Below are 27,165 nucleotides of genomic sequence, written 5' to 3'. Positions count from 1 at the left end.
CCATCCCCCCAAACGACCACCCTTGCCTCGCCGGCACAACCGATCACCCACCCCCCTGATGAGGCAACCCTAACTTACCTGCAGCCCCGGCTCCACAGCATCCTCCTCGGTCGACTGGGCTGCAGTCCCAGCAGTGGCCACCGCTCCTGGTGGCACTGCTGGGACTAAGAGCTGCCGGCTCGATGATTGGCCGGCAGCTCACTGAGGTGGGACTTACTCGTTCAAGCGGGTGGAAGTCCTGCCTCGGGACAATTAAAGCCCGGGGACCCGTAAAATACGGGTCAGATTCCCGGGCTAGGCGGAAGCGGGTTCACCACCGAATTTTATATCGGTGTCGAAGTTCCATTTGCCTGAGGTAAATTTCAGCCCAATGCCTCGATAGATAAAACAAAGGATCCGATAAGCTTTATTTAATCGCCTTCTCAATTTCTCCTACCACCTTCAAAGACCTGAGTATGTACACCCTGAGCACTCTCTGTTCCTGCACCCCCTTTAAAATTGAACTAATTACTTTATATGGCCACTACTTATCAAAATGAATCACTTTGGACTTCTCTGTTAAATTTCATCTGCCATGTGTTAGCCCATTTCACTAGTTTATCTATGTTCACCTGAAGTCTGTTTTATGTCATCTGCACACTTTGAAATTATGCCCTGTATACCCAAGTCCAGGTCATTAATACATATCCAAAAGAGCAGTGGTCCCAACACCAACTACTGGGAATGTCATTGCAAATTTTCCTCCAGTTAGAACAATGACAATTCACCGCTACTCTCTGCTTTCTGTTCCTTAGCTGATTTCATATCCATGCAGCCACTGTGATCACTTAATCCCATCAGCTTCAATTTGCTAACAAGTCTATTATGTGTTATTTTATCAAACGCCTTTGGAAAGTCTATTATATGAACCAACTGCACTATTTCCTTCCACCTAGTGTGTTAATTCATCAAAGAACTCAATCAAATTAGTCAAACACGATTTTCCTTTAGCCATGCTAACTTTCATTTATTAATCATTATTTTTCCAAGTGCCAATAAACTTGGTCCCAGATTAATGGGTTGAATTTTCCCAGCCCTGTGATGGCCGGCTGGAGGCAGGGTCAGGCGGGAAAATAGGGGGGCGCCACATCGAGAAAGCTCCAGGATGCATTCTCGCTGCTGGGGAACTATCCCAGGGCAGGGAGGAAAACGGAGTGGAGGCGAGTAGCCAAATAAGGTGGTTAAGGCCCTGATTAGAGGCAATTTTGTGTCCCTCCTGTGGCAGGCTGGGGGGGGCCATTGGAGTCAGAGGCTCCATGTCCCATCGACAGGGCTGTGAGCCTTAAAGCCCACTATCATGGTCACACCCAATTCATCGGAGGGGTTTGCCCTCAAACCCGATGGACCTGCACCCCAGATTTTGTTTATTTCTGCACTATTGCACCTTCGCAGTCCTCGACCTGCCTGGCAATGCCCACCTGTTGTTGTGGGGCTGGCAAGTCTCCAGGGCTGCGAGACCTCTGATTGGGCCTACAGCATTGATAGCCCACCTGCCACACTGAAGATGATGATGAACACAGTGAAGGCAATGAGGAAGCTGCATCCCAGAAGATTGCGCCATTGATCTCGTTGCTGGCAAGTGCAGACTCAGGACCCCTACTTGCTCCCGACATCAGGGTCTCAAAGCCCTCAGCAAAATCCAGCCCAATGTCTCTAAAGGTTTCCCCACACCAACATTAGGCTGAATGGCCTGTAATTGCTGGGTTTATCCCTCTCCCCTTTTTTGATCAGGGTGTAACATTTGCAATCCTCCAGGCCTCTGATACCATTCTCATATGTACTATAGATCCCCAAACAATCAGAGGGAGATAGAAGAGCAGCAGCTTTTTCGGGAGCAGAGTGTGAGCGAGTGAGCAGCTGGGAAGGTCGGTTTGAAAGTAAATTTAATTTCCTTTTGTTTTTCGGCGGAGGCCAGGGGGCTGCTGGCTTTTTCGGGAGCAGAGTGTGAGCGAGTGAGCAGCTGGGAAGGTCGGTTTGAAAGTAAATTTAATTTCCTTTTGTTTTTCGGCGGAGGCCAGGGAGCTGCTGGGTAAGTAAAACACTATATATTTGGGCGGTTTCTGAACCCGAGACACCACACTTGTCGTGTCTCCCACCCGCCCTCCTCCTCTAACCAAAAAAAAAAGGACTCGGTGGGGTGTTTATAAGGTAAGGCTTTTTCGATTTCTCTGGTTTTATTGTGATTGGTAAAAACTTTTCGTTCCTTTTTCATTTAACTAAGTTAAGCTTAAGATTAAAAATGGCAGGAGATCTCAGACCCGTGTCATGCTCCTCTTGCTCAATGTGGGAGCTCAGGGACATGGCTGATGTCCCTGACTCCTTCACGTGCAGGAAGTGTGTCCAACTGCAGCTCTTGTTAGACCGCATGACGGCTCTCGAGCTGCGGATGGACTCACTTTGGAGCATGCGCGATGCTGAGGAGGTCGTGGATAGCACGTTTAGTGAATTGGTCACACCGCAGATTAGGATTGCTGAGGGAGAAAGGGAATGGGTGACCCAAAGGCAGAGAAAGAGCAGGAAAGCAGCGCAGGAGTCCCCTGCGGTCATCTCCCTCCAAAACAAGTATACCGTTTTGGATACTGTTGAGGGAGATGGCTCACCAGGGGAAGGCAGCAGTAGCCAGGTCCATGGCACCGTGGCTGGCTCTGCTTTTCAGAAGGGCGGGAAAAAGAGTGGAAGGGCTATAGTCATAGGGGATTCGATTGTAAGGGGAGTAGATAGGCGGTTCTGTGGTCGAAAACGAGGCTCCCGAATGGTATGTTGCCTCCCAGGTGCACGGGTCAGGGATGTCTCAGATCGGCTGCAGAACATTCTAAAGGGGGAGGGTGAACAGCCAGTTGTCATTGTGCACATAGGCACTAATGATATAGGTAAAAAACGGGATGAGGTCCTACAAGCAGAGTTTAGGGAGTTAGGAGCCAAGTTAAAAAGTAGGACCTCAAAGGTAGTAATCTCAGGATTACTACCAGTGCCACGTGATAGTCAGAGTAAAAATGAAAGAATAGTCAGGATGAATGCGTGGCTTGAGAGATGGTGCAGGAAGGAGGGGTTCAGATTTTTGGGACATTGGGACCGGTTCTGGGGGAGGTGGGACTATTACAAATTGGACGGTCTACACCTGGGCCGGACTGGAACCAATGTCCTTGGAGGTGCTTTTGCTAACGCTGTTGGGGAGGGTTTAAACTAATGTGGCAGGGGGATGGGAACCAATTGAGGTCAGTTGACAGTAAGGAGGTAGTAACAAAAGCCTGTAAGGAACTAGATAATGAAGTCAGTGTGACTAAGGGGAAGAGCAGGCAGGGAGCAGATGATGAATATAAAGGGACTGGTGGTCTGAGGTGCATTTGTTTTAATGCAAGAAGTGTAGTAGGTAAGGCAGATGAACTTAGGGCTTGGATTAGTACCTGGGAGTATGATGTTATTGCTATTACTGAGACTTGGTTGAGGGAAGGGCATGATTGGCAACTAAATATCCCAGGATATCGATGCTTCAGGCGGGATAGAGAGGGAGGTAAAAGGGGTGGAGGAGTTGCATTACTGGTGAAAGAGGATATCACAGCTGTGCTGAAGGAGGGCACTATGGAGGACTCGAGCAGTGAGGCAATATGGACAGAACTCAGAAATAGGAAGGGTGCGGTATCAATGTTGGGGCTGCACTACAGGCCTCCCAACAGCGAGCGTGAGATAGAGGTACAAATATGTAAACAGATTATGGAAAGATGTAGGAGCAACAGGGTGGTGGTGATAGGAGATTTTAATTTTCCCAACATTGACTGGGATTCGCTTAGTGTTAGAGGTCCAGATGGAGCAGAATTTGTAAGGAGCATCCAGGAGGGTTTTCTGGAGCAGTATGTAAATAGTCCAACTCGGGAAGGGGCCATACTGGACCTGGTGTTGGGGAATGAGCCCGGCCAGGTTGTTGAAGTTTCAGTAGGGGACTACTTTGGGAATAGTGATCACAATTCCGTAAGCTTTAAAATACTCATGGACAAAGACGAGAGTGGTCCTAAAGGAAGAGTGCTAAATTGGGGGAAGGCCAACTATACCAAAATTCGGCAGGAGCTGGGAAATGTAGACTGGGAGCAGCTGTTTGAAGGTAAATCCACATGTGATATGTGGGAGGCTTTTAAAGAGAGGTTGATTAGCGTGCAGGAGAGACATGTTCCTGTGAAAATGAGGGATAGAAATGGCAAGATTAGGGAACCATGGATGACAGGTGAAATTGTGAGACTAGCTAAGAGGAAAAAGGAAGCATACATAAGGTCTAGGCGGCTGATGAAAGACGAAGCTTTGAAAGAATATCGGGAATGTAGGACCAATCTGAAACGAGGAATTAAGAGGGCTAAAAGGGGTCATGAAATATCTTTAGCAAACAGGGTTAAGGAAAATCCCAAAGCCTTTTATTCATATATAAGGAGAAAGAGGGTAACTAGAGAAAGGATTGGCCCACTCAAGGACAAAGGAGGAATGTTATGCTTGGACTCAGAGAAAATGGGTGAGATTCTAAACGAGTACTTTGCATCGGTATTCACCGAGGAGAGGGACATGACGGATGTTGAGGTTAGGAACAGATGTTTGATTACTCTAGGTCAAGTCGGCATAAGGAGGGAGGAAGTGTTGGGTATTCTAAAGGGCATTAAGGTGGACAAGTCCCCAGGTCCGGATGGGATCTATCCCAGGTTACTGAGGGAAGCGAGAGAGGAAATAGCTGGGGCCTTAACAGATATCTTTGCAGCATCCTTAAACACGGGTGAGGTCCCGGAGGACTGGAGAATTGCTAATGTTGTTCCCTTGTTTAAGAAGGGTAGCAGGGATAATCCAGGTAATTATAGACCAGTGAGCCTGACGTCAGTGGTAGGGAAGCTGCTGGAGAAGATACTGAGGGATAGGATCTATTCCCATTTGGAAGAAAATGGGCTCATCAGTGATAGGCAACATGGTTTTGTGCAGGGAAGGTCATGTCTTACCAACTTAATAGAATTCTTTGAGGAAGTGACAAAGTTGATTAATGAGGGAAGGGCTGTCGATGTCATATACATGGACTTCAGTAAGGCGTTTGATAAGTTTCCCCATGGCAGGCTGATGGAGAAAGTGAAGGCGCTTGGGGTCCAAGGTGTACTAGCGAGATGGATAAAGAACTGGCTGGGCAACAGGAGACAGAGAGTAGCAGTAGAAGGGAGTTTCTCAAAATGGAGACGTGTGACCAGTGGTGTTCCACAGGGATCCGTGCTGGGACCACTGTTGTTTGTGATATACATTAATGATTTGGAGGAAAGTATAGGTGGACTGATTAGCAAGTTTGCAGACGACACTAAGATTGGTGGAGTAGCAGATAGTGAAGGGGACTGTCAGAGAATACAGCAGAATATAGATAGATTGGAGAGTTGGGCAGAGAAATGGCAGATGGAGTTCAATCAGGGCAAATGCGAGGTGATGCATTTTGGAAGATCCAATTCAAGAGTGAACTATACAGTAAATGGAAAAGTCCTGGGGAAAATTGATGTCCAGAGAGATTTGGGTGTTCAGGTCCACTGTTCCCTGAAGGTGGCAACGCAGGTAAATAGAGTGGTCAAGAAGGCATACGGCATGCTTTCCTTCATCGGACGGGGCATTGAGTACAAGAGTTGGCAGGTCATGTTACAGTTGTATAGGACTTTGGTTCGGCCACATTTGGAATACTGCGTACAGTTCTGGTCGCCACATTATCAAAAGGATGTGGATGCTTTGGAGAGGGTGCAGAGGAGGTTCACCAGGATGTTGCCTGGTATGGAGGGCGCTAGCTATGAGGAGAGGTTGAGTAGATTAGGATTATTTTCATTAGAAAGACGGAGGTTGAGGGGGGACCTGATTGAGGTGTACAAAATCATGAGAGGTATCGACAGGGTGGATAGCAAGAGGCTTTTTCCCAGAGTGGGGGTTTCAATTACTAGAGGACACGAGTTCAAAGTGAAAGGGGAAAAGTTTAGGGGGGATATGCGTGGAAAGTTCTTTACGCAGAGGGTGGTGGGCACCTGGAACGCATTGCCAGCGGAGGTGGTAGATGCGGGCACGATGGAGTCTTTTAAGATGTATCTAGACAGATCCATGAATGGGCAGGAAGAAAAGAGATACAGAACCTTAGAAAATAGGCGACATGTTTAGAGAGAGGATCTGGATCGGCGCAGGCTTGGAGGGCCGAAGGGCCTGTTCCTGTGCTGTAATTATCTTTGTTCTTTTGTTCTTATATGTAGGCAAATCTCTGTGAAGTGCAAGAACACACTGCCTGAGGGGTGGTAGAGGTGGGAACACTCACAACATTTAAGAGGTATTTATACGAATACTTAACACGCCATAGCATACAAGGCTACGAGCCAAGTGCAGGAAAATTGGATTAGATTGGGTGGGTGCTCGATGGTCGGTGCAGACGCATTGGGTCGAAGGGCCTGTTTCTATGCTGTATAATTCTATGACTCTAAAGGGAATTGGAAGATTGCAGCCAGAACCTCCACAATTTCCATCCTAACTTCCCTCAGCAACCTCGGATATATTGTATCTGGAATGATGAGCCAAATGGCCTTCTGTGATGGCATAAATTGAGGTTGCTCTGGCTGCTATTCTTTGGCATTTTGGAGGATGACAGGTTGCTTCCTCATCTACAACGTATTTGTTTTGCTAGTAGTTTAAGGAGGCCTTAATCGCCACCCACATGGTGTCAATACATTTTCCAAACTTGGACTTGAAATAATCAGGTTGCAAATCCAAGTTCCAATAAAATAATCCCTACAGATTGCTCAAAAAATATGGCACCTGCCTTAATCAACTTAGTATATCATATTGACTAAGATTCAAAATATACTAACATATTGTATGAAAACATAGGTATGAAGCAAAATTGTATCAAGTTCAGATTTAAAACTGGCATTGCGATGCAAAGCAGATTTTATTTTCTGTAGAAAAGCTAGTACAGAGCATTATATCAAATATGTTCATGATATTAAAATTAGTACTAGGCCATTTAAGAGCAAAAATCAGAAAGCTTTTTTTTACACAATGGGTAGTGGAAATCTAGGACTCGTTCCTCAGAAAAGCTGTGGTTATGGGTCAAGTTAAATTTTCAAGACTGAGCTTGGTAAGGATATCAGGGGATATGAAGCAAAAGTGATTAAATGGAGTTAAGGTAAAGATCAGCCATGATCTCTTTGAATGGTCGAACAGATTCAAGGGGCTGAATGGCCTACTCCAGTTCCTATGTAGTTACAGGCAATATCTATTATTCTACCTATAGCTAAAGGGAGAAATTTGAGTCAACTGAGAAACTCCCAAAGGTGCTCCAAAATGATGATTTAATTATTTTAATTTAAAATGAGCCATTGCAGCACTTATCACATTGCAAATATATTCCCATGTGTCCTGTTCTTTTATTATGAATTTGCAATTATGAGATTTATTTAATCCTAAGAGTAAACACAAATGAAGAACCAGTTGATCTGTTTTCATCATTGTATTTTAATTGTGATCTTTTAATCCCCATCACTGCACTATTGCCCCAGCCCAGTATGCAGTTTTCTCTCCAGAAATCATGAACAAATACATGTAAAATGTGTATAATATAAATGTAATTTTATTGCAGATAAGGTACCTTATTTACATGCTGCCACAAACCATAAAAGAGATCTATCAAATATTCCCTGGTGGATGCCAGAGCTTGTCAGTAGATATAACAAGTACAGAATACAGTGTACAGGATACAGCTTCACTCACAATACAATTCAGTACAGTCCAAATGCTAAAGGTCAGAGGTTTAGCAAGATGTCAGTCCTACCAGTCATTATGCATGCAGAAACACAGAAGCAAATATATGAGGTTACAGATTTGATCCTTTAAGGTGCCAAACACTGCAAAGCTAAAGATGATTGAAGTTTATGATTTAACGGATAATGAGTTCTTGTTTAAAGCTGTAACACCTTTAAATAAATTTGCACAAGTATCTTGATTTAAAAAGTGCAAACAAAGGATTGTCATGTAATACAGCAAATCTTCATATTCAGGGGTTAGGAAGTGGGAAAGAATCAGCTAAGATAAAGTAAGCTGAAGTTGGTTATATTTCACTAAGCTAGGTAGGACCACAGATTCCACCATTAACAGTGGCTATGTGCACTAGGAATAATCTTTGGGGGAAAAAAAACACAGGAACCTACTGCTTCATATATCAAAAAACCTTGAACAGCTATTGATACCAAACTATAATTCTCAGGGAATACTTAAGAATCTGTAAACACCAATTAAAACAAAAGATCCACAATATAAATCACACTGAATACAATAGTATCTCAAAAAGTTTATGGCTTGTGGGCCAAGTCGAAACTCACTGTTGTCATGTTGTTGGTTAATAAACTGAAAGAATGGCTCTGATTAGTTAGAATAGGTGCTTCAGGTTGGTGTAACAGTACATGACCATTGCATAAATTAGAGTGGTTCTGTCACATAAGTGCTTCTAAATGCTAGAGCATTCCAGAATACATGTACATCTGACAGAATATGTTCTTATTAGAATTGTATGCAGATGAAAGAAAAATGAGGAAATGAAGGCTGTCATACAAATTGGAAACTTAACTTGAATCCTGCTTTCACTGTTTCTATGTGTTCTTTTAATAAAGTACGTGTTGTTGATATTGCATTCTTAGTTTCATGATACGAAAACTTTCATTGTTCGGGAGCAAGTTGACTAGATTTATTGTCACACGTCTTTTCCCGATGTTTGATCGTCAAAATCCCAAGGACAGATTGAGGCCATTTTTGATGTGTCTGCATCTATGTCATGTAAAATATTATTGTCCTTAGCTGCAACTGAGCTTCTTTCTGCTACTTGTAATGTGGGACTGCTTTCCTCGGTGTCCCAAGGACATACTTCAGCACATTTGCTTCTTTCCTTTCCTGCTTCATTGGTGCTTACATTTTTGCTCTTTCCAGTTGCAGAACCAGGGGCTATTTTGACTTCCCTGGGACAGCTTTCAGCCACAGTGGATTTGTCCACTGGGACTTCATCTTTCGTGTCCTTTTCCTTGTACTTTTCCTTCACTTTTACCTTATCTTCTTTTCTTTCTTTTGCTTTCTCCATCTCCTTGCCTTTTCCTGCAGATACCAAGGTTTTCACAGATATTCCAAACCCTTTCATCATTGACTTTTTCTGGGGGATGCTGCTTAACAAGGAGGCAGAAGCAGCTGAAGCTGGGCTCTTTTCTGATTCTGGTGACTCTGATGGTACAAATTCCCAAGGACAAACATTTGCTCTATTAACGGAAACTTGCTGTAGGCTACTGCTTGGTGTTAAGGACTCTGGTATCGTCCCTTTGTCTTTTCCATCTCCCAAATCTACTCCTTTCTTCCCATCCCCTTTCACAATCTGGCTTTTCTCTGATACTTTGCTTGGCATTTCCTTGAAGTCCCGAGGGCGAATCTCAAAAGCCTTGGCTACATTATTTGAATCCATATCTTTTGCATTGGAAATGGTTTCTGGCTGATGAGTCTTCCTACCCTCTGGCAGGCTTGATTGTGGCTCCTCAAAGTCCCAGGGACACACTTCTGATTTCTCAACATTGCCTTGTTTTTGTTTAGCAACATTTTCCACAGGTTTGTTGTGTTTGTTGGTGTTCTGAGTCTTCACATTTGAATGGGAACTATGAATAGTTTGTGATTCCACTGGTGCAATAGATACATGTTTTTGAACTCTTGATTCTGAAGGAGTAGGCGACTGGTCTTGTAGCTCCCATGGACAGACTTCAGCTCTGTCAAATGGATCACTCAGTCGAGAGCTTGCTGTATCGGGACTAACTGTAGACTGACTATTAGTATGCTGCTTCATTATTCCAGCTTTTGGAACTCTTTTTGCCTCTTCAGAAATCGAAGAGTGGCTAAAAGAGTTTTTTGGTTCGGACGCTCCCATTTCATTGTTCTCTGCTGAGAAATGACTTTTGTTTGTATCTTTACTTCTTTGTTGCCCTTTATAATGTTTTGTGTGTTCCTCCATGCTTTGCGCTTTGCCAGTCATTCCCAATGTCTTTTCCTTTGCACTGGCAATGACACTTAGGGATTTCTGCAACATGGATGTTCTTGGATGCAAGGGTTTTTTGTCCACACTTAAATTATGTGCACTAGCAGACTTGCATACTAGAGGAACGGATTCTGTAGAAATGTTGTCTGCCTTCTCGTGGGTTTTTTTTGTTAACTTTTTCCCCATTAGTGAATCTAAGAGTCCAGCCTCCGTGCTAGAAAATTCCATCATGTCTGTCACAGAAATGTTGGAATCTTCACCTTGATCTCTCACATGGTCATAGCTACTGAGAGATTTTTGCAGTACTAATGCTTTATTTCTGATAGGGTCTTCTTTTGTTTTCATGCTGGAGCTAGTAGGATCAAATGGATTCCTCCTACCAATACTGATGCTGTTCCTGGCTATAGAAGGCTCAGAATGCTCCTTGTCCTCTTTGCTGCATTGCCTGCTCACTGTCTCTGGGATTTCAGTGATGCGCCGCATAATTGATCGTCCTAAACCTTTCTTAGAGCTTCTCTTTTTTTGCAAATGTGGGTTATTAGCTGTCATCTTTTTTCTTTTGTAGATCTCCAGCTGTGCATACAGTTTCTTCAGCTCATCCTGCAAATAGAAAATCGTAAGTTCTTAATGTGTACAATATGCTACAGGCACCTTGTATCATGCAGTATATGATTGCAGAAAATGATACATCTGCTTTGAGAAAAATAAAGCGTGGCACTTCAACAATGAAATCCATGCTTATTGGAAATTTAAAAGAAGATTTTTTTTCATTTTGTTGGTCTATATAAATAATACTTATAAACTATTGCAATATTGACTTAGGCTGCTGTTTATTTCATTTACTTTAGCCTTCCTATAAAGTTTCATAGAGTCCCATGGGAAAATGAGTCATATTTTCATCAAAAGACTCTAAGACCACTTTTACTATGAGGTATTCTTCTTCTTCTTCTTCTTTGGCCTCCTTGTCTCGAGAGACAATGGGTAAGCGCCTGGAGGTGGTCAGTGGTTTGTGAAGCAGCGCCTGGAGTGGCGACAAAGGCCAATTCTAGAGTGACAGACTCTTCCACAGGTGCGGCAGATAAAATTGGTTGTCGGGGCTGTTAGACAGTTGGCTCTCAACTTGCGCTTCTGTCTTTTTTCCTGCCAACTGCTAAGTCTCTTCGACTCGCCACGCTTGCAGTTACCAATAAGTATTTTTCAAGCAACATTGGAATTTGAGAAATATAATCTGACATATTTGGTATGGTGTTAGCTTTATATCAATTCAATATAAACATAGATTAGCAAAAGGGATATTGTCCTTTTGCATTAACTGTTCAACAACATGTTCAAATTATAAATTTAAAAATGGATGTGATTGGGGCTTGCTGCTTAGACCTGCTTCAAACCTCTCATTCTGCAGTGAGAGAGTTTCTGAACCTAGACAATTAACACAACCTTTGCTCACTTTGGTGTATTTACCAATGTGAGCATCAGGGTACCTAACATCACAGTCATTAATATTACTGAACCAGCTGATTTGATCCAATATCCACAAAAAAAACTAGCATGGTCTTCTGTCTTCCACCCTATCACAGACCTTCCCTTTTATTCGTTCTCCCCCTGCCCCTTTCCCTGTCTCAGTACTAGCTTAAAACTTGTTACATCTCTAACTTTTTCCAGTTCTGATAAAATATCATTGACTTAAAATGTCCACTCAGTTTCTCTCTCCACAGATGCTGTCAGACCTGCTGAGTATTTCCAGCATTTCTGTTTATATTTCAGATTTTCAGCATCAGCAGAATTTTGCTTTTGTGTAAGCGTAGCTTGGGTGTTTACAAGGGAAAAGAAATCTATTTTTCACCTTAAATTAAGAAACACAGTTATCTGCAGAACGTAGCAACAAGAAAAGTTAATTGTAGTTAATAATTTTTACCCGAATGTCGTCAGGATCTAGGCTGTGCTCACTCCAGGCGGAGGTGATGCTGCTGTTCAAGTATGACCCTGATCGGCCCATGTCTAGTTCATCTTCATAGGCCTCTGTTGCTATATCATCTCTGGGGTTGATGCCTGCTTGAAGAAACTGAAAGAAAAAAAAAATCACATTTGGACCTCATCAAGCTGGCTAAGTTGAAAACAGAAAATAAAGTCTTTTCACTGCTGAATTTTTTCAACCAACAAACTCTTTTACATTTGAATTGTTACAGGTCACTTGGTTTCCAGCTTGAATCTACAGCCTGACTCTAATAATTACATATCCTTGCGCAAAAATTCAGAGAGTAAGGATATATCCTCAGATTGATAAAGCAGAAAACATAAATACATACTCACCTTTAGGCTATAAACATCAGACTCAGACACCCTTGTAGAATGCCATTGAGTATGGGTAAAGATTCATTATTAGACTGCCAGAAATTGAATGCCTCTTGTCGCCTTATGATTTCAAGCATCATTGGTAGTATGTCACCATCCCCAGCATGGACAGTGGAAAAGTCTCAGTGAATATATTCCAACGTTTTTTTTCCTTTCTCTTGTAATATCAACCAAATGTCACCAGCTTTTAATAGTTTTGTCCTCCTGTATCAATATTCATGGCCTCATTATCCATACTCTCTGATTGCACATATAACTGCTATACCTCCTCCATTACAAAAGCTGCCTCTTAGGAGTTTGGGGAGGAGTTTTAACCCTCCATTACTGTGTGGGAATAGTGCATTGTGCATTGGAGGGAATAAAATCAGGTGAGTCAGCTCCCCGGCCTGAGTTAGATTCATTCCCACTGCCATTTTCTCTTCTCCAACTTTCAAGTCAGCTGAAGCTCCCACTGCAGGCAGATGTCATTAGTGGACACTATTTTACCTAAACCTCTGGTCAAATCCACCACAGAAACCTGGCAGGAAGCAGCAGAGTAGCCAGGAGAGGTCAAGATAAATTTTAGAATTTAAGTTTCGGGAGGATTCCTTGAGAGACAGGAGGAGCAGGAGTGTTCCTCTGAAGGAATCCTTGAACCCCAACTGCCCTCCTCCACCCTCTCTCTCCTCACACTGTTTTGGTAATCCCAGCACTTAACCTAGTCCGAGCACTGTTCCCTTAGGTCCAGGACAGCATCCTGTTCCCGCCCATCAGCCTTGACATCATCCCGCCAGCTTCAGACAGGAGGCAGGTGTCAAATATTAAAATGAGGGCCGGCAGTTATAATCAGCTAGGCTTCACTCTGTTCTATCCATCTGGGTGTACTGCATGCTTCAGGCCCTCCGTGCATTAATCCTGCTCCAAGTTAAAATTGAACTTTTGCTTTCTTCTTAAACATTAAACAAGTTATTTCTCCTCTTTAAAGTCCAAGACCATAAAAGACTTGACCATCACTTGCATATCTAGGGAGGCTCCTTGAATACCTCTTGTAATCTTGAACAAGATATAGGAAAATGCTTCCTATTTAAAAGGTGATTGTTACAAATTTCAGTGCATTCTAGGTTCCCTCGGGTTCAGCTTTACTGGTTTCTCCCATGAACATATCCTGCATCACTTACAGTTAGGAATTTAGCTTTACTCCTCAGTATCTCGTTATAAGATTGTGTGACTGAGAGGGTCACATCAATAAAGCCTCTTGCTATAAAACTGAAAACTATAATCTCACATGCAACCTTCTCCAATCTTTCAAAAGGTAAACTAACATGTTTGTAAGATGAGACCAAATATAACTCAACAAACTGTTTTATTTTACATTTGTTAAACAGAGTAGCATTTGTAGTAAAGCTTGCCGTATTTTAACTTAATTCTGCATCATATCTTCTACCAGAGAAAATAATAAAAATGCCATATTGCCTCAGTTAGTGGGTTGAATATCATTGTTCTGGTTGGCACCTCCTTTAATCCTGTCTAGTTTTATCTTAAAAAGGACTTGCCCTTGTCCATCTTCCTCAAGAGATTTTCTACAACTCAACTTTAGACCATGTGTTCCCTTGTGCTTTGTTTGCTAATTGATCATGAAGTTAAATGACACAGGAACATGTGATCGAGTTGAGTTCTCAGAAGTCTGTTGAGAGAGGGTTAAGTCCTCCTGGCTCTCCCTGTCTACGGATTAGCCATGAAAGCTGCCAATTAAACTAGCTGCTCCCTCCCTCTATGTACCAGCTTCCCCTGAAGCACCCCTTGCTGAGTTCACAAGACAGAAGCCATTCCACTAGCATCAAACACATTTTGTATATGCTCCTGTCACAGAGCTTTTCTCACCGGGAGGTGGTACTGGAAAAAATAGGCATGTCTGTCATCCATTGTGGATGGAGAAACATGGGCAGTATGCCTGCAATTTCCACACAGGCACTCTTGATGGGAGCACACATTTGGTTGGAAAATCATCATTCAATAGTATAATTTATTTACAAGTATGAAAATTACACCGAAGCAGAACCATGCAACAAAATGTACAATAATCAGGTATATATAAACTTTCAAAACAACACGAGTGGTCCATTTTTAAAGTTCTTTCTAATAACTGATGATAATTAAATGGCAAGAGCTCTTTTTTGCCACCTTACATGGAAAAGACAGTCAAAATGTGGAACTGAATAATTCATGGCCATGTCCCAGTTATATTTCTGTCTTTTCTCTGAAGACCAGCCAGGCATATTTGAAGATTAGGATATTAATAATTTCTACCATTCAAGTAGGTAGTGTAGATTGGCCTAGACCACCCTCTTTCTGCTGGAGTAGGGCTGGTGCAGGACTTCTGCATGCTATTTTAATGCCAATCCACTTTCTTGCATTATGGGGTCATTAGCTGTACAGTGACAGACTCCCAGCACTAAGCAAGAATATGCCACTGCTGAAGAATAGCAGCAAAAAAATTAAAGAGCTGAGATGAGGAGGGATTTCTTCACCCAGAGAGTGGTGAACCTGTGGAATTCTCTACCACAGAAAGCAGTTGAGGCCAAATCATTAAATATATTCAAGAAAGTGTTAGATATAGTTCTTTGGGAATATGGGATCAAGGGATATGGGGAGAAAGCGGGAACAGGGTACTGAGTTTGGATGATCAGCCATGATTGTATTGAATGGCGGTGCAGGCTCGAAGGGCTGAATGGCCTACTCCGGCTCCTATTTTCTATGTTTCTATGTTTAAAGGGGGGTAGAAGAAACCCAAAGTGATGAAGCTTGGTCCAAGATCTAAAAAAAGGAAGATTGTTGAGCCAGAGGAGAAGGAGGTGTCCAGTACTAGGCACTCCCCCTCCAAAAGGGGGTTTAGCATCCACAAACTTACTGGCATTCTGCCAGGAATTACTACCATCCCTCTCCTGGCAGTTGCTGGGGATGGCAATATCAGTACAGGACAAAAGGGGAATCAGATGGGTTGCTAAACCCCGACTCCCTGCCAACATTTACATGTGGTGGGGTGGTAAAGAGGAGGTTGACTGCCTTCCCGACCAATACAGGTTGAAGGAAATGCAAGAGCTTCTGACGGTAGCTCTCCTGCTCTTGATTTTCTGCCACTGTACTGCCCTATTTCAGGGACAAATTCAGCCCATTGCATAGCTGCTGGCCACATTAGAATGCAATCTTGTGGCACTGGAGCAGGATAGCCTACTGCTGGATCCACATTGCTAAAAATGGAATAAAAACAGAAAATACTGAAAATACTCAGCAGGTCAGGCAGCATCTGAGGAGACAAAATCAGAATTAATGTTTCACATTTGTGACCTTTCATTAGAACTGAGAAAAGTTAGAAAGGTAACAGGTTTTGAGCAAGTGAAAAGAGGGAGGGAGGGAAGAAGAGCAAAGGGGAAGGTTTGTGATAGGCTGGAGGGCAAAAGAGATGACATAAAAAAAGGATCCTGGTGCAAAAGCAAAGGAAGCAGTAATGGGAAAAGTAGAGAAACAAAAGCTGTGTCGGGATGAGGTGTGAATGCGAGGATAGCAGCCGTACAAATGCCAAGTAAAGGAATTAAGAAAGAAACGAGAGGAAAAAACAAACCAGCAAAAAATAAAAAAACAAAATGGGGGCACTTTTATGATCTAAAATTGTTGAACTCAATGTTGTGTGATGCTAGGGCCCCACCTGCCAAGAATGAGGCACATTAATTTTGTCATGAACATTGATTTTAAACTGTTGCTGGAGCGAGGAAATGACTTGTTAAATAGATCAGCCATAGCTGGAAAAGACATTTGCAAATTAACAGACAGTGCTTGGAAGGACAAAGGACCATTCCCTGACACATTCAACCCACAATGGACCTTGATCACAAAGTATTGTGTGTAAGAGAAGCATTCCAGAGACTGCTAAGGTGATATAATTCAGGACTGGTTAGATCAGCTGGTCACATGACTAACTAGCTGTTCCAGGGTTTTTTGAACTAGCCACAGAGAGTTTGAACAGAAAGATTGTTTGCTCCTGGACTGAGAAGATCTCTCCTGTCTGCTCCTATCACTTTCTCACAATCCTCTGAATCTACTGAAGACACATGAACCCCAAGAGAGAAAAGTCTCCGACAGCGAACAAGGTTTACGACTACAGGGCCCCAACGAAAAGCAAAATCTACCTACAATCAAGGATGCTACAGTGAGCTCGAAGAACAGTAACAAAAACTCTTCAGATATTGCCTCAAACTTTTCCACTTTATTTTTCTTCTGCTCTTTTCTGTCCCTATTGTTACGACCACAGCTCCTGTCAAAGCCCCCAATCAAAATATACGATTCTGATTGTGGTGGGACCAACGCATTGTTAATTCAATCCTGTCGCTCCACAGATTGGCTAACATATCATTTAAAACTGTCCAAATTAAAGAAAGACCCAGCCAAATTGTACCATCTATTAACCCCCGAATGAGGCTAACCAAACCAGGTGTCTTTAAATCAACAAATTAACTCTTTAATTAGAAGAACTAAATTCTTAAACACTATGAAGATATAAACAACATGTAAAATAGAAAAAATTAGAGTCCTTGAAAATTTACAGTCCAATGTTGCTTGAAGTCCTCACAGAATGTTGCTTGAAGTCCTCACTGAATGTTGCTTGAAGTTCTCACAGAATGTTACTTGAAGTCCTCACAGAATGTTGCTTTCCTTCTCCAGCGAATTTCAACAATTAACTACTTGCAAACACCCTCAACAGAATCAACCTGACTCTAGAGTTCCCAAGGGACAAAAGACTGCCACAGTCCGACTTCCCTTTCTTCAATCTAAATTACCAGAGATCCCTGTTTTTGCCTGACCCTTTCTAGAACTGAGAGACAATAATTAAACAGACCAAAATCCTATTCCTTCAGCTCAAATGGCCGAGAGCTCTCCCTCCAGGCACCAACACCAGCTGTGTCTGTGTCCTGTTAGAACAAGCTGGCTTCAACTAAAAGCCATTTCAAAACTGAATTGTAACAAATATATTGTATGAGACTCACTCCCAGTGGCTGTTTCTATGGTAACGAGAATGCACCCTTTGAATCGCAGTCTCGAAATGGCTGTTTCTAAGGCAACGAAAATGCACCTTCCTATAACTCCTGAGGCTTGCTATTTCTTAAAGCAATACTGATCCCTTGCAAGCCTTAAAGGCAAACTGCATATTCCGAAAAAAAAACTACAGGGCCATGACATTATCTGCATGTGTGTATCATGTATGCATGCTAGCATGGGCACGTCGTGTATCTGGCATCAACTGAATTAGAGTTTAAGTTCAAGTTCAATAAATTTCAACTTTTCTTCTTTAAACCTAAGAAAACCTGTTTCTGCTGGTTACTTTGCTTTCCAATTATAAGGCAATAAACACGGATTCACCAAGGGGGAGCTAAAAACACAGCGTGTTTAAAATTAAACTCTGTTACGGTAAGAACAGGTGAAGACTGAGAGAGATCCCTGGACCCTTGGATACCTTTCTCACCTGATCGTTACAGAAATTTGGGTGCTAACATCCAGCATTGACCCACAGACAAATGAGAGAAATTGGAAGTGGGAAGCCAAATTGTTCACAATCAAAAAAGAGCAAGTTTTCAATATAGGTTTTCTTGTGGTTGTGTGTGATTGAATACTAACATGTCTGCAACTGAAGCCAGTAGCTCTCCAAGCCAGGGTGAAGGAACTTGGGATAAGTTAAAAGCACTGTCTATGGGGGAGTTGAGGAAAATTGCTGAGCAGTGTGGGATCACTGTACGTGGCAAGGCTAGGAAGTCTGAACTCTAAGGCTGGTGGCCAACCATTTTTCCCTTGAATCTGAAGAAGCAGAAACAGGGTTAGAAGCAGACCCAGACAGGGTACTACTAGCAAAGATACAATTGGAACAAAGGAAACTTGAATCAGAAGACAGAGAAAGAGAAAGAGAGAGAAAAGAGGGGGAGAAAGAGAGAGCCTTTCAGAAGGAATGTGAAGAGAAAGAAAGAGAGGAGATTGAACGAGAGAAACTGGAGAGAGAGAGAGACAAAGAATATTCCGGAAGGAATGTGAAGAAAGCTGAAGCGGCTTGAGTTAACTAGGGGGCGACAGAGTAACCCCAGTAAAAGCATGGCCAATATGGAGGAGCATAATTCAGGGCTGGGTTCTGTTACGACTCGGTGAGAAAGAGGTCTAAGGGTTCCCTTTCAGCCTTACTGATCTTACTGTAACAGGGTTTAATTTTAAACACACTGTTTTTAGCTCCCCCTTGGTGAATCCTTGTTCACCGCTTTCCAACTATAAGGCAAAGAAACCAGCACAAAGAGGCTTTCTTAGGTTTAAAGAAGAAAAGTTGAAATTTATTAAACTTAAACTCTAATTCGGTTAACGCCTATGGATACACGTCGTGCCCCATGCTAGCATGCATACGCGATATACACATGCCGATAGAGACAGAAAAGAGCAGAAGAAAAATAAAGTGGAAAGATTTGAGGCAATATCTGAAGAGTTGTTGTTACAGTTCTTCAAGCTCACTGTAGAGTCCTTGATTGTAGGTAGATCTTGCTTTTCGTTGGGGCCCAGTATTCTTCTTAAACCTTGTTCACTGTAGGAGATGTTTCTCTCTTGGGGTTCATGTGTCTTCAGTGGATTCAGAGGCTTGTGAGAAAGAGATGGGAGCAACAGGAGAGAGATCTTCTCAGTCTAGGAGCAAACAGACTTTCTGCCCAAACTGTTCGTACAAATTCAAAAAACTCAGGTTGCCCAGCAGGTTAGTCATGTGACTAGCTGGTTTGACCAAGTCTGTTGTGTATTCAGCATCTTAGCAGTAAACCTGGAATGCAAGCTCCCCCACCTTCAACGTCTGGTGATCAAAAGTCCATTGTGGGTTAAATGTCAGGGAACGGCTGCTTTGTCCTTCCAAACACAGTGTGTTAATTTGCAAATGTCTTTTCCAGCCATGGCTGATCTGTTTAACAAGTCATTTCTTCACTCAGTAACAGTCTAAAATCAGTGTTCATGACAAAATTAATGTGCCTCATTCTTGGCAGGTGGGGTCCTAGCATGACAGTACAGAATTGTTAGAACTAGCTCAACTAATTCCAAAATTCAATGAGAAGGATGTAGAAGAATATTTTGTGTCCTTTGTGAAACTGACAAGGCAGTTAAAATGGCCAGTTGAGACCTGGCCTCTTTTATTACAAAGCAAGCTAACCAGAAAAGCTGGTTTTATTCCATTTTGCCAGATGAGAGTTTATCAAATTATGAACTGACATAAAATGCTATCCCTTGGCTCATATGAATTAGTACCCGAAGCCTATCTCCAAAAATTTAGAAACCTTAAGAAGCAAGCTAATCAAACTTATCTGGAGTTTGAAAGAAGTAAGCTGCTGGCTTTTGACCAGTGGTTGAGGGCTCTTAAAGTACAGCTCAGCTACGAGAATCTCAGAGAAGTAATTTTGTCCAAGGAATTTAAACACACTCTCCCACTCTCCATAAAGACCCATGTGGAGGAGCAGTGGGTTCAGAGAGCCCAGCAAGCGGCCGTCCTGGCCGATGAGTTTGCTTTAATTTATAAGTCTGTTTCCCAGGTGAGAACCTTTCCTAGTCACCCCCACAAATCTGAAAAGGACAAAGTGTGGGAATGTGATAGGATCCCAAGCAGTCCTGGGAGAGAAAGAAAAGCAGGAGACACAGAAGACCCTACTCTAGCCAAACAGGGAGGTGCTGGGAGCAGGAATGAGACCCAGAGACCTTTGTTCTTCCATGGTAATAAAGCAGGCAACCGGTAGGATTAATTAGGGCACACTCACTCAGTGAAGAAGGGAAGCTGATGGAAAGCATGGCAGAATAAGCTGTGGCTTTAACTGCAGTAAGAGTGCAACCCAGGAAGCTTTCTACGGCATGTGCAGGAAAAGCTAATAGGATTCCTGAAGGTTATCAGGATTTTTGTCTGAGGGGAAAGAAACCCCATACCCCTCGAGTGGGGCAAGTAATTCTCAGGGACACAGGGGCCACTAGATCCCTTTTACTGGGAAAAGGCCTGACTATTCCCCCAGAGAGTGCAGTGAACACCAGAATGGTCGTGAATGGTATTGGAGGGCAGTGTATGCCTGTGCCTGTACACCGGGTGCACCTGGAGTGCCACCTAATTTCGGGACTGGTGACTGTAGGGATTGTCCCTACTTTGCCTGTGGACGGGGTTGACCTGCTTCTAGGTAATGATCTGGCGGGGGTGAAGGTGGTAGCCCCGCCCACCCCCCCAGTAGTGAAAGAAAGACTGCAGGAGGTCAGAGAGACAGGGCAGTGGCAAGCGACAGACCCCTGCAGTTTCGCAGAATGTGTAGTGGATCAGGCCATGATCAAACCCCAGCTCCCCCAGAAGAGACTGCATTGGCACTGCAGGCAGATGACCAGGTCTGTCTTTTTGAGAGTTTCTTTGGAAAGTTAGGAGAGCCAGTGAATGAATTAAATGGATTTTCCCTAGCTGAGGCTCAGCGAGCCGACCAAGTATTGCAAAAGTTAGCACAGGATGACCAGTCTGAAAGTGAAGCTGAGGCAGTCCCTGATTGCTACTATTTAAGAATGACGTACTGATGAGGAAATGGAGTTCTCCTCACAGGCCTGAGAGCAAGGAGTGGACAGTAGTTCACCAGTTAGTGGTGCCACAGAGGTACCGGAGAGAAATATTAAGAATGACCCATGAGACTGCAGTGGCTGTACATGCCGGTATACAAAAGACCAAAGCCTGCATGCAACAGCAGTTTGACTGGCCAAAACACCACAAAGATGTGGTGGAGTACTGCAGGAGTTGCCACATGTGCCAGGTTGAGGGGAAACCCGAACCTACAGTGAAACCTGCACCCCTAAGTCCTGTACCTGTGCTAGGAGGACCCTTCAGCAACGGGTTGGTGAACTGTAAGGGACCCCCGCCAAGAACAAAAGGGGACAGGCAGGCACAAGACTGGCAAAAGGTTAGAAAGTGAAGGGGGAAAAGTGACCAAGAGGGCAGGTTATAAGAATTCCGGGAGGAATCCCAGATGAAAACATCTAGTGTCCAGTCAGTCAACCCTGGAAAATTTGAAAAGTTAGACCCCACATCCTCCTATGTAAATGCAGACACTAGAAGCACCCCACCAGAGTTGCTAACAGCATGCACAGGAACCTACAGAACAAAGAAAGACCTCTAGGGGTCAGAGAAACCATGAGGGTGAGCCTCACCTAGTCGAGGTGTCACAGTGCAGTTCAGTAGATTCTGCACAAATACCTGCAGGCAGGAGAGTCCCAGAGGACAAAGGGGAGATTGGCAAGGAATCCTCAGTCAGAAGGAAAGAGAACCACGCATCCCTTGAGGTCAAAGGCCTTTGCATGACTCAGCAAATCACTGAAAGAGAGTTCAGGAAAGACCCGCCCACTACTGGCTCTCTTGAAAAAAAATTCCAACTCAGGACTAATTAAACCTATGCATCTCAAAGACCTGAGGCAGCCATAGAAATGGATACCGAAGAAAAACTTCCCCAAAGAACCACGTGTTTACTGAGATGCCATAAAGCAGGCAATTAAAGCAGCACTGGCACTGAGAAAAGACAGGCTGTAATAGATTTTAGGATTTATGAATGAATGAGAGAAATGCATGGTTGTTTTCTGTCTCTTACATTTGCTCTCAACCCTTTTAATGAAATGCGCTTTTCTCAAATAGCATTTCATTCTGCTGGGTATAGAGGTGTCATGCTAGGCCTCCACCTGCCAAGAATGAGGCACATTAATTTTGTCATGAACATTGATTTTAAACTGTTGCTGGAGTGAGGAAATGACTTGTTAAACAGATCAGCTGTGGCTGGAAAAGACATTTGCATATTAACAGACAGTGCTTGGAAGGACAAAGTACCATTCCCTGACACATTCAATCCACAATGGACCTTGATCACCAGATTTTGTGTGTAAGAAGAGCATTCCAGAGACTGCTAAGGTGATACAATCCAGGACTGCTGCGATCAGCTGGTCACATGACTAACTGGCTGTTCCAGGGTTTTTTTGAACTAGCTACATTGAGCAGAAAGACTGTTTGCTCCTGGACTGAGAAGATCTCTCCTGTCTGCTCCCATCTCTTTCTCACAAGCCTCTGTGTCCACTGAGCTTGAAAAACCATAACACAAACTCTTCAGATATTGCCTCAAACTTTTCCACTTTATTTTTCTTTTGCTCTTTTTTGATACTATTTGCATTTGTTTATCGCATATGCATGCTGGCATAGGCGCGTCGTGTATCCGTAGGTGTGAACCGAATTAGAGTTTAAGTTCAAGATTCATAAATTTCAACCTTTCTTCTTTAAACCTAAGAAAATATGTTTGTGCTGGTTTCTTTGCCTTATAATTGGAAAGAAGTGAACAAGGATTCACCAAGGGGGAGCTAAAAACATGGTGTGATTAAATTTAAACCCTGTTACGGTAAGACCAGGTGAAGGCTGAGAGGGACCACTAGACACCTTTCTCACCTGGTCGTAACAGTTGAGTCCAGAAGGCTGTAAAGTGCACAGTTGAAAGATGAGGTGTTGTTCCTTGAGCTTGTGTTGAGCTTCATTGGAACACGGCAGCAGGCCAGGGACAGAAAGGTGGACAATTAAAATGACGCGGACTAGAACTTCCGAGTTACGCTTGCAGACTCCCTATGCTTTTGCACCATGAAAACTTCTCCTGCCCTCCACGCTTTTCACCATTTAGTACCCTGTTACAGTCCTTCCCTTTTTGCTCTTCTTTCCACCCTCCTCCCTTTAACTTGCTCAAAACCTTCTAACTTTTCTCATTTCTGATGAAAGGTTACAGACCTGAAACGTTAGCTCTCTGTTTCTCTCTCCACAAATGCGGCCAGACCTGAGTGTTGCCAGGAGAAATGTCGCGAAAAACAGATGCCCCTCTACATTGCTTTCATTGATCTCACCAAAGCCTTTGACCTCGTCAGCTGAACGTGGTCTCTTCAGACTACTAGAAATGATTGGATGTCCACCAAAGCTACTAAGTATCATCAACTCATTCCATGACAATATGAAAGGCACAATTCAACATAGCGGCACCTCATCAGACCCCTTTCCTATCCTGAGTGGTGTGAAACAGGGCTGTGTTCTCGCACCCACACTTTTAGGGATTTTTTTCTCCCTGCTGCTCTCACATGCGTTCAACTCTTCAGAAGAAGGAATTTTCCTCCACACAAGATCAGGGGGCAGGTTGTTCAACCTTGCCCGTCTAAGAGCGAAGTCCAAAGTACGGAAAGTCCTCATCAGGGAACTCCTCTTTGCTGACGATGCTGCTTTAACATCTCACACTGAAGAGTGTCTGCAGAGTCTCATCGACAGGTTTGTGGCTGCCTGCAACGAATTTGGCCTAACCATCAGCCTCAAGAAAACGAACATCATGGGACAGGATGTCAGAAATGCTCCATCCATCAATATTGGCGACCACGCTCTGGAAGTGGTTCAAGAGTTCACCTACCTAGGCTCAACTATCACCAGTAACCTGTCTCTAGATACAGAAATCAACAAGTGCATGGGAAAGGCTTCCACTGCTACGTCCAGACTGGCCAAGAGAGTGTGGGAAAATGGCACACTGACACGGAACACAAAAGTCCGAGTGTATCAAGCCTGTGTCCTCACTACCTTGCTCTACGGCAGCGAGGCCTGGACAACGTATGTCAGCTAAGAGCGACGTCTCAATTCATTCCATCTTCGCTGCCTCCGGAGAATACTTGGCATCAGGTGGCAGGACCGTATCTCCAACACAGAAGTCCTCGAGGCGGCCAACATCCCCAGCTTATACACACTACTGAGTCAGCGGCGCTTGAGATGGCTTGGCCATGTGAGCCGCATGGAAGATGGCAGGATCCCCAAAGACACATTGTACAGCGAGCTCGCCACTGGTATCAGACCCACCGGCCGTCCATGTCTCCGCTTTAAAGACGTCTGCAAACGCGACATGAAGTCCTGTGACATTGATCACAAGTCTTGAGAGTCAGTTGCCAGCGTTCGCCAGAGCTGGCGGGCAGCCATAAAGGCGGGGCTAATGTGTGGCAAGTCAAAGAGACTTAGCAGTTGGCAGGAAAAAAGACAGAGGCGCAAGGGGAGAGCCAACTGTGTAACAGCCCCGACAAACACATTTTTCTGCAGCACCTGTGGAAGAGCCTGTCACTCTAGAATTGGCCTTTATAGCCACTCCAGGCGCTGCTCCACACACCACTGACCACCTCCAGGTGCTTACCCATTGTCTCTCGAGATAAGGAGGCCAAAGAGAAAAAAAAAAAATTTCTGTAAAAAATTATCGCTGAAAATTTATTTTTTGATGTTTTCCTGCCCCCCTCTTAAATGTTCAATTGCATTTCAATGACAAAGGGGGCTGTTATGCAAGTGCAAAATCTTACAGTTTTGGCTGTGAAAATTGTTTTGCAGCTTCATTCACCCAGGCGTCTAATTTGAATCTCAAAATCACAGCATAGTGAGGTTGTGAGCCCCGCAACGTGATTTTATTGAAGACCCTGGGGAGATCTGCATTGCATGAATCCCACCAGAGAAACCTCGGAGGATTCTTTGGGAGGTTAAGAGGAGCAGGAAAGCTTCTTCAGGCTTCAAAAAGAAGCCTGCTCCAACCCTTCCTACACCAGCATCTTTTTACAAACTCCACCCCACCCCGAGCTTATACCTGGAACTGTTCCTTTGCATTCACTATAAGCTGCCTCCCGCCCACAAGCCTTGACGTTATTCTCATCAGTATTGAGTGGGAGACCAATTGCAGATATTAAAATCAGGCCTTGCAGTTAAAATTGGCCAGACCTCAAAAGCTTTCAGACTTCTAGATGCATGCCTATCCTGAGTCTCCCATGCAGCACAATTATTTTTATTTTTTTGTTTTATTTGCAGATACAGCACTGAAACAGGCCCTTCGGCCCACCGAGTCTGTGCTGACCATCAACCACCCATGTATACTAATCCTACACTAATTCCATATTCCTACCACATCCCCACATTTCCCTACCACCTACCTATACTCGGGGCAATTTATAATGGCCAATTTACCTATCAACCTGCAAGTCTTTGGCATGTGGGAGGAAACAGGAGCACCCAGAGAAAACCCACGCAGACACAGGGAGAACTTGCAAACTCCACACAGACAGTACCCAGAATTGAACCCGGGTCGCTGGAGCTGTGAGGCTGCGGTGCTAACCACTGCGCCACTGTGCCGCCCAAGTTAACTCAAGTTAAAATCAACCCCAAAATTTCTGCTGTCTGGAGCACTCAGGGGTACCTTTTAATATTTTTCAGTCAAAGTATCCTGCATTATAGGGATGTTCTACTGTCCATACAATCTGGCCATTGACAAAGATATGCAACTGAAGGTAAACCGGCAGATGGAAGTGTAACATTACAAAGAGATATTGAATGGGCAAAACTGTGGCATGTGGATTTCAATGTAGGCAAATGGGAGGTCATCCACTTTGGACCTAAAAGGATAGAATAGGGTACTTTCTAAAAGGTGAAAAGCTAGAGACTGTGGAAGTCCAAAGAGACTTGAGGGTCCATGTACATAGATCATTAAAATGCCATGAACAGATACAGAAAACAATCAAAAGGTCTAATGGAATCCTGCCCTTTATATCTAGAGGTCTAGAATATAAGAAGGTCGAAGTCATACTTCAGTTATATAAAGTCCTAGCTTCGGCCACAGCTGAAGCACTGTGAGCTGTTCTGGGCACCACATCTCAGGAAGGATATATTGGCCATTGATTTACCAGAATGATACCTGGGCTGCAACGGTTAAATTATGAGGCTAGATTACACAAACTAGGGTTGCATTTCCTGTAATTTAGAAGGTTAAGGGATGATTTGATTGAAGTTTTCAAGATATTAAGCAGAACAACTAGGGTAGATGGAGAGAAACTATTTCCACTGGTTGTGGAGTCTAGGGCTAGGGGGCATAGTCTGAAAATTAGAGCCAGACCTTTCAGGAGTGAAATTAGGAAACACTTCTACATGCAAAGGGTGTTAGAAGTTTGGAACTCTCTTCCACAATCAGCAATTGTTGCTAGATTGCTAGATGTTTGTTAGCCAAAGGTATTAAAGGATATGGGACAAAGGTGGGTATATGGAGTTCGGTTGCAGATCAGCCATGATCTCATTGAATGGTGGAACAGGCTTGAGGAACTAAATGGCCTCCTCCTGTTCCTATGTTCCTAAAGATTCTCCCATAGATGAACTGAGAGAGGAGGTCAGAGATGATAAGTCAAGCAAGAAGCAAAACCAATTAGCCCCCCTTTAGAGCTGTGACTGTTCTTGTTCCTTCACAACAATGGGATGATAGCAGGACTCTAAGCAAGAAGCAGGACATTACCCTTCAATGATGGCAGCATTTTTCTATGCAGCAAAGGAGGGCCAGGGTGTTTCTTCTCAGAGAGAAAAAAAAGGAGCACGAAAGTGGACCAGAAGCGGGTTGATTGATGAATATGGCTACAGTGAAAGAAAAAAGCTTTATGACCACACAAGTTGAGGTCTTAAAGGGACTTCACATATCTGAGTAGGAGGGCCTCAAGGCAGAAAGTGTACAAGAACACCAAAGAGATGTGTGCCCAGTGCCAACCCTCACCCGAGGGAAGCTATATATGGTTAGGAGGATGGTAATGTAAGGCCTGGGCCAGTGCAATTTCAGGATCATCGCATCTGATTGTGGATCATGAGGGCTAATGAAAAGCTTAATTGTAGCTGAACTCTTCATCCCCACATTACA

At 43.6% G+C, this 27,165-nt stretch overlaps 1 protein-coding gene across 1 annotated transcript in view; it reads right to left on the bottom strand.

Moving 5' to 3' along the window:
* Window positions 1-8,536: 8,536 nt before the first annotated feature.
* gpr158a (G protein-coupled receptor 158a) overlaps window positions 8,537-27,165 on the bottom strand; it is a 723,773-nt gene continuing 705,144 nt past the window's right edge. The window contains exons 10-11 of the mRNA XM_068051759.1: window positions 11,985-12,131; window positions 8,537-10,669 (exon numbers count right to left, since the gene is read on the bottom strand). Coding sequence (XP_067907860.1) covers window positions 8,756-10,669; window positions 11,985-12,131 — 2,061 coding nt within the window. The 3' untranslated portion in view covers window positions 8,537-8,755. The remainder of the gene's footprint in view (window positions 10,670-11,984; window positions 12,132-27,165) is intronic.

This window comes from Heterodontus francisci, chromosome 2 (assembly GCF_036365525.1).
Source record: "Heterodontus francisci isolate sHetFra1 chromosome 2, sHetFra1.hap1, whole genome shotgun sequence".
Classification (NCBI taxonomy): Eukaryota; Metazoa; Chordata; class Chondrichthyes; order Heterodontiformes; family Heterodontidae; genus Heterodontus; species Heterodontus francisci.
Note: the sequence above shows the minus strand (reverse complement) of the source record. Positions and strands in the feature narration are given on the sequence as shown.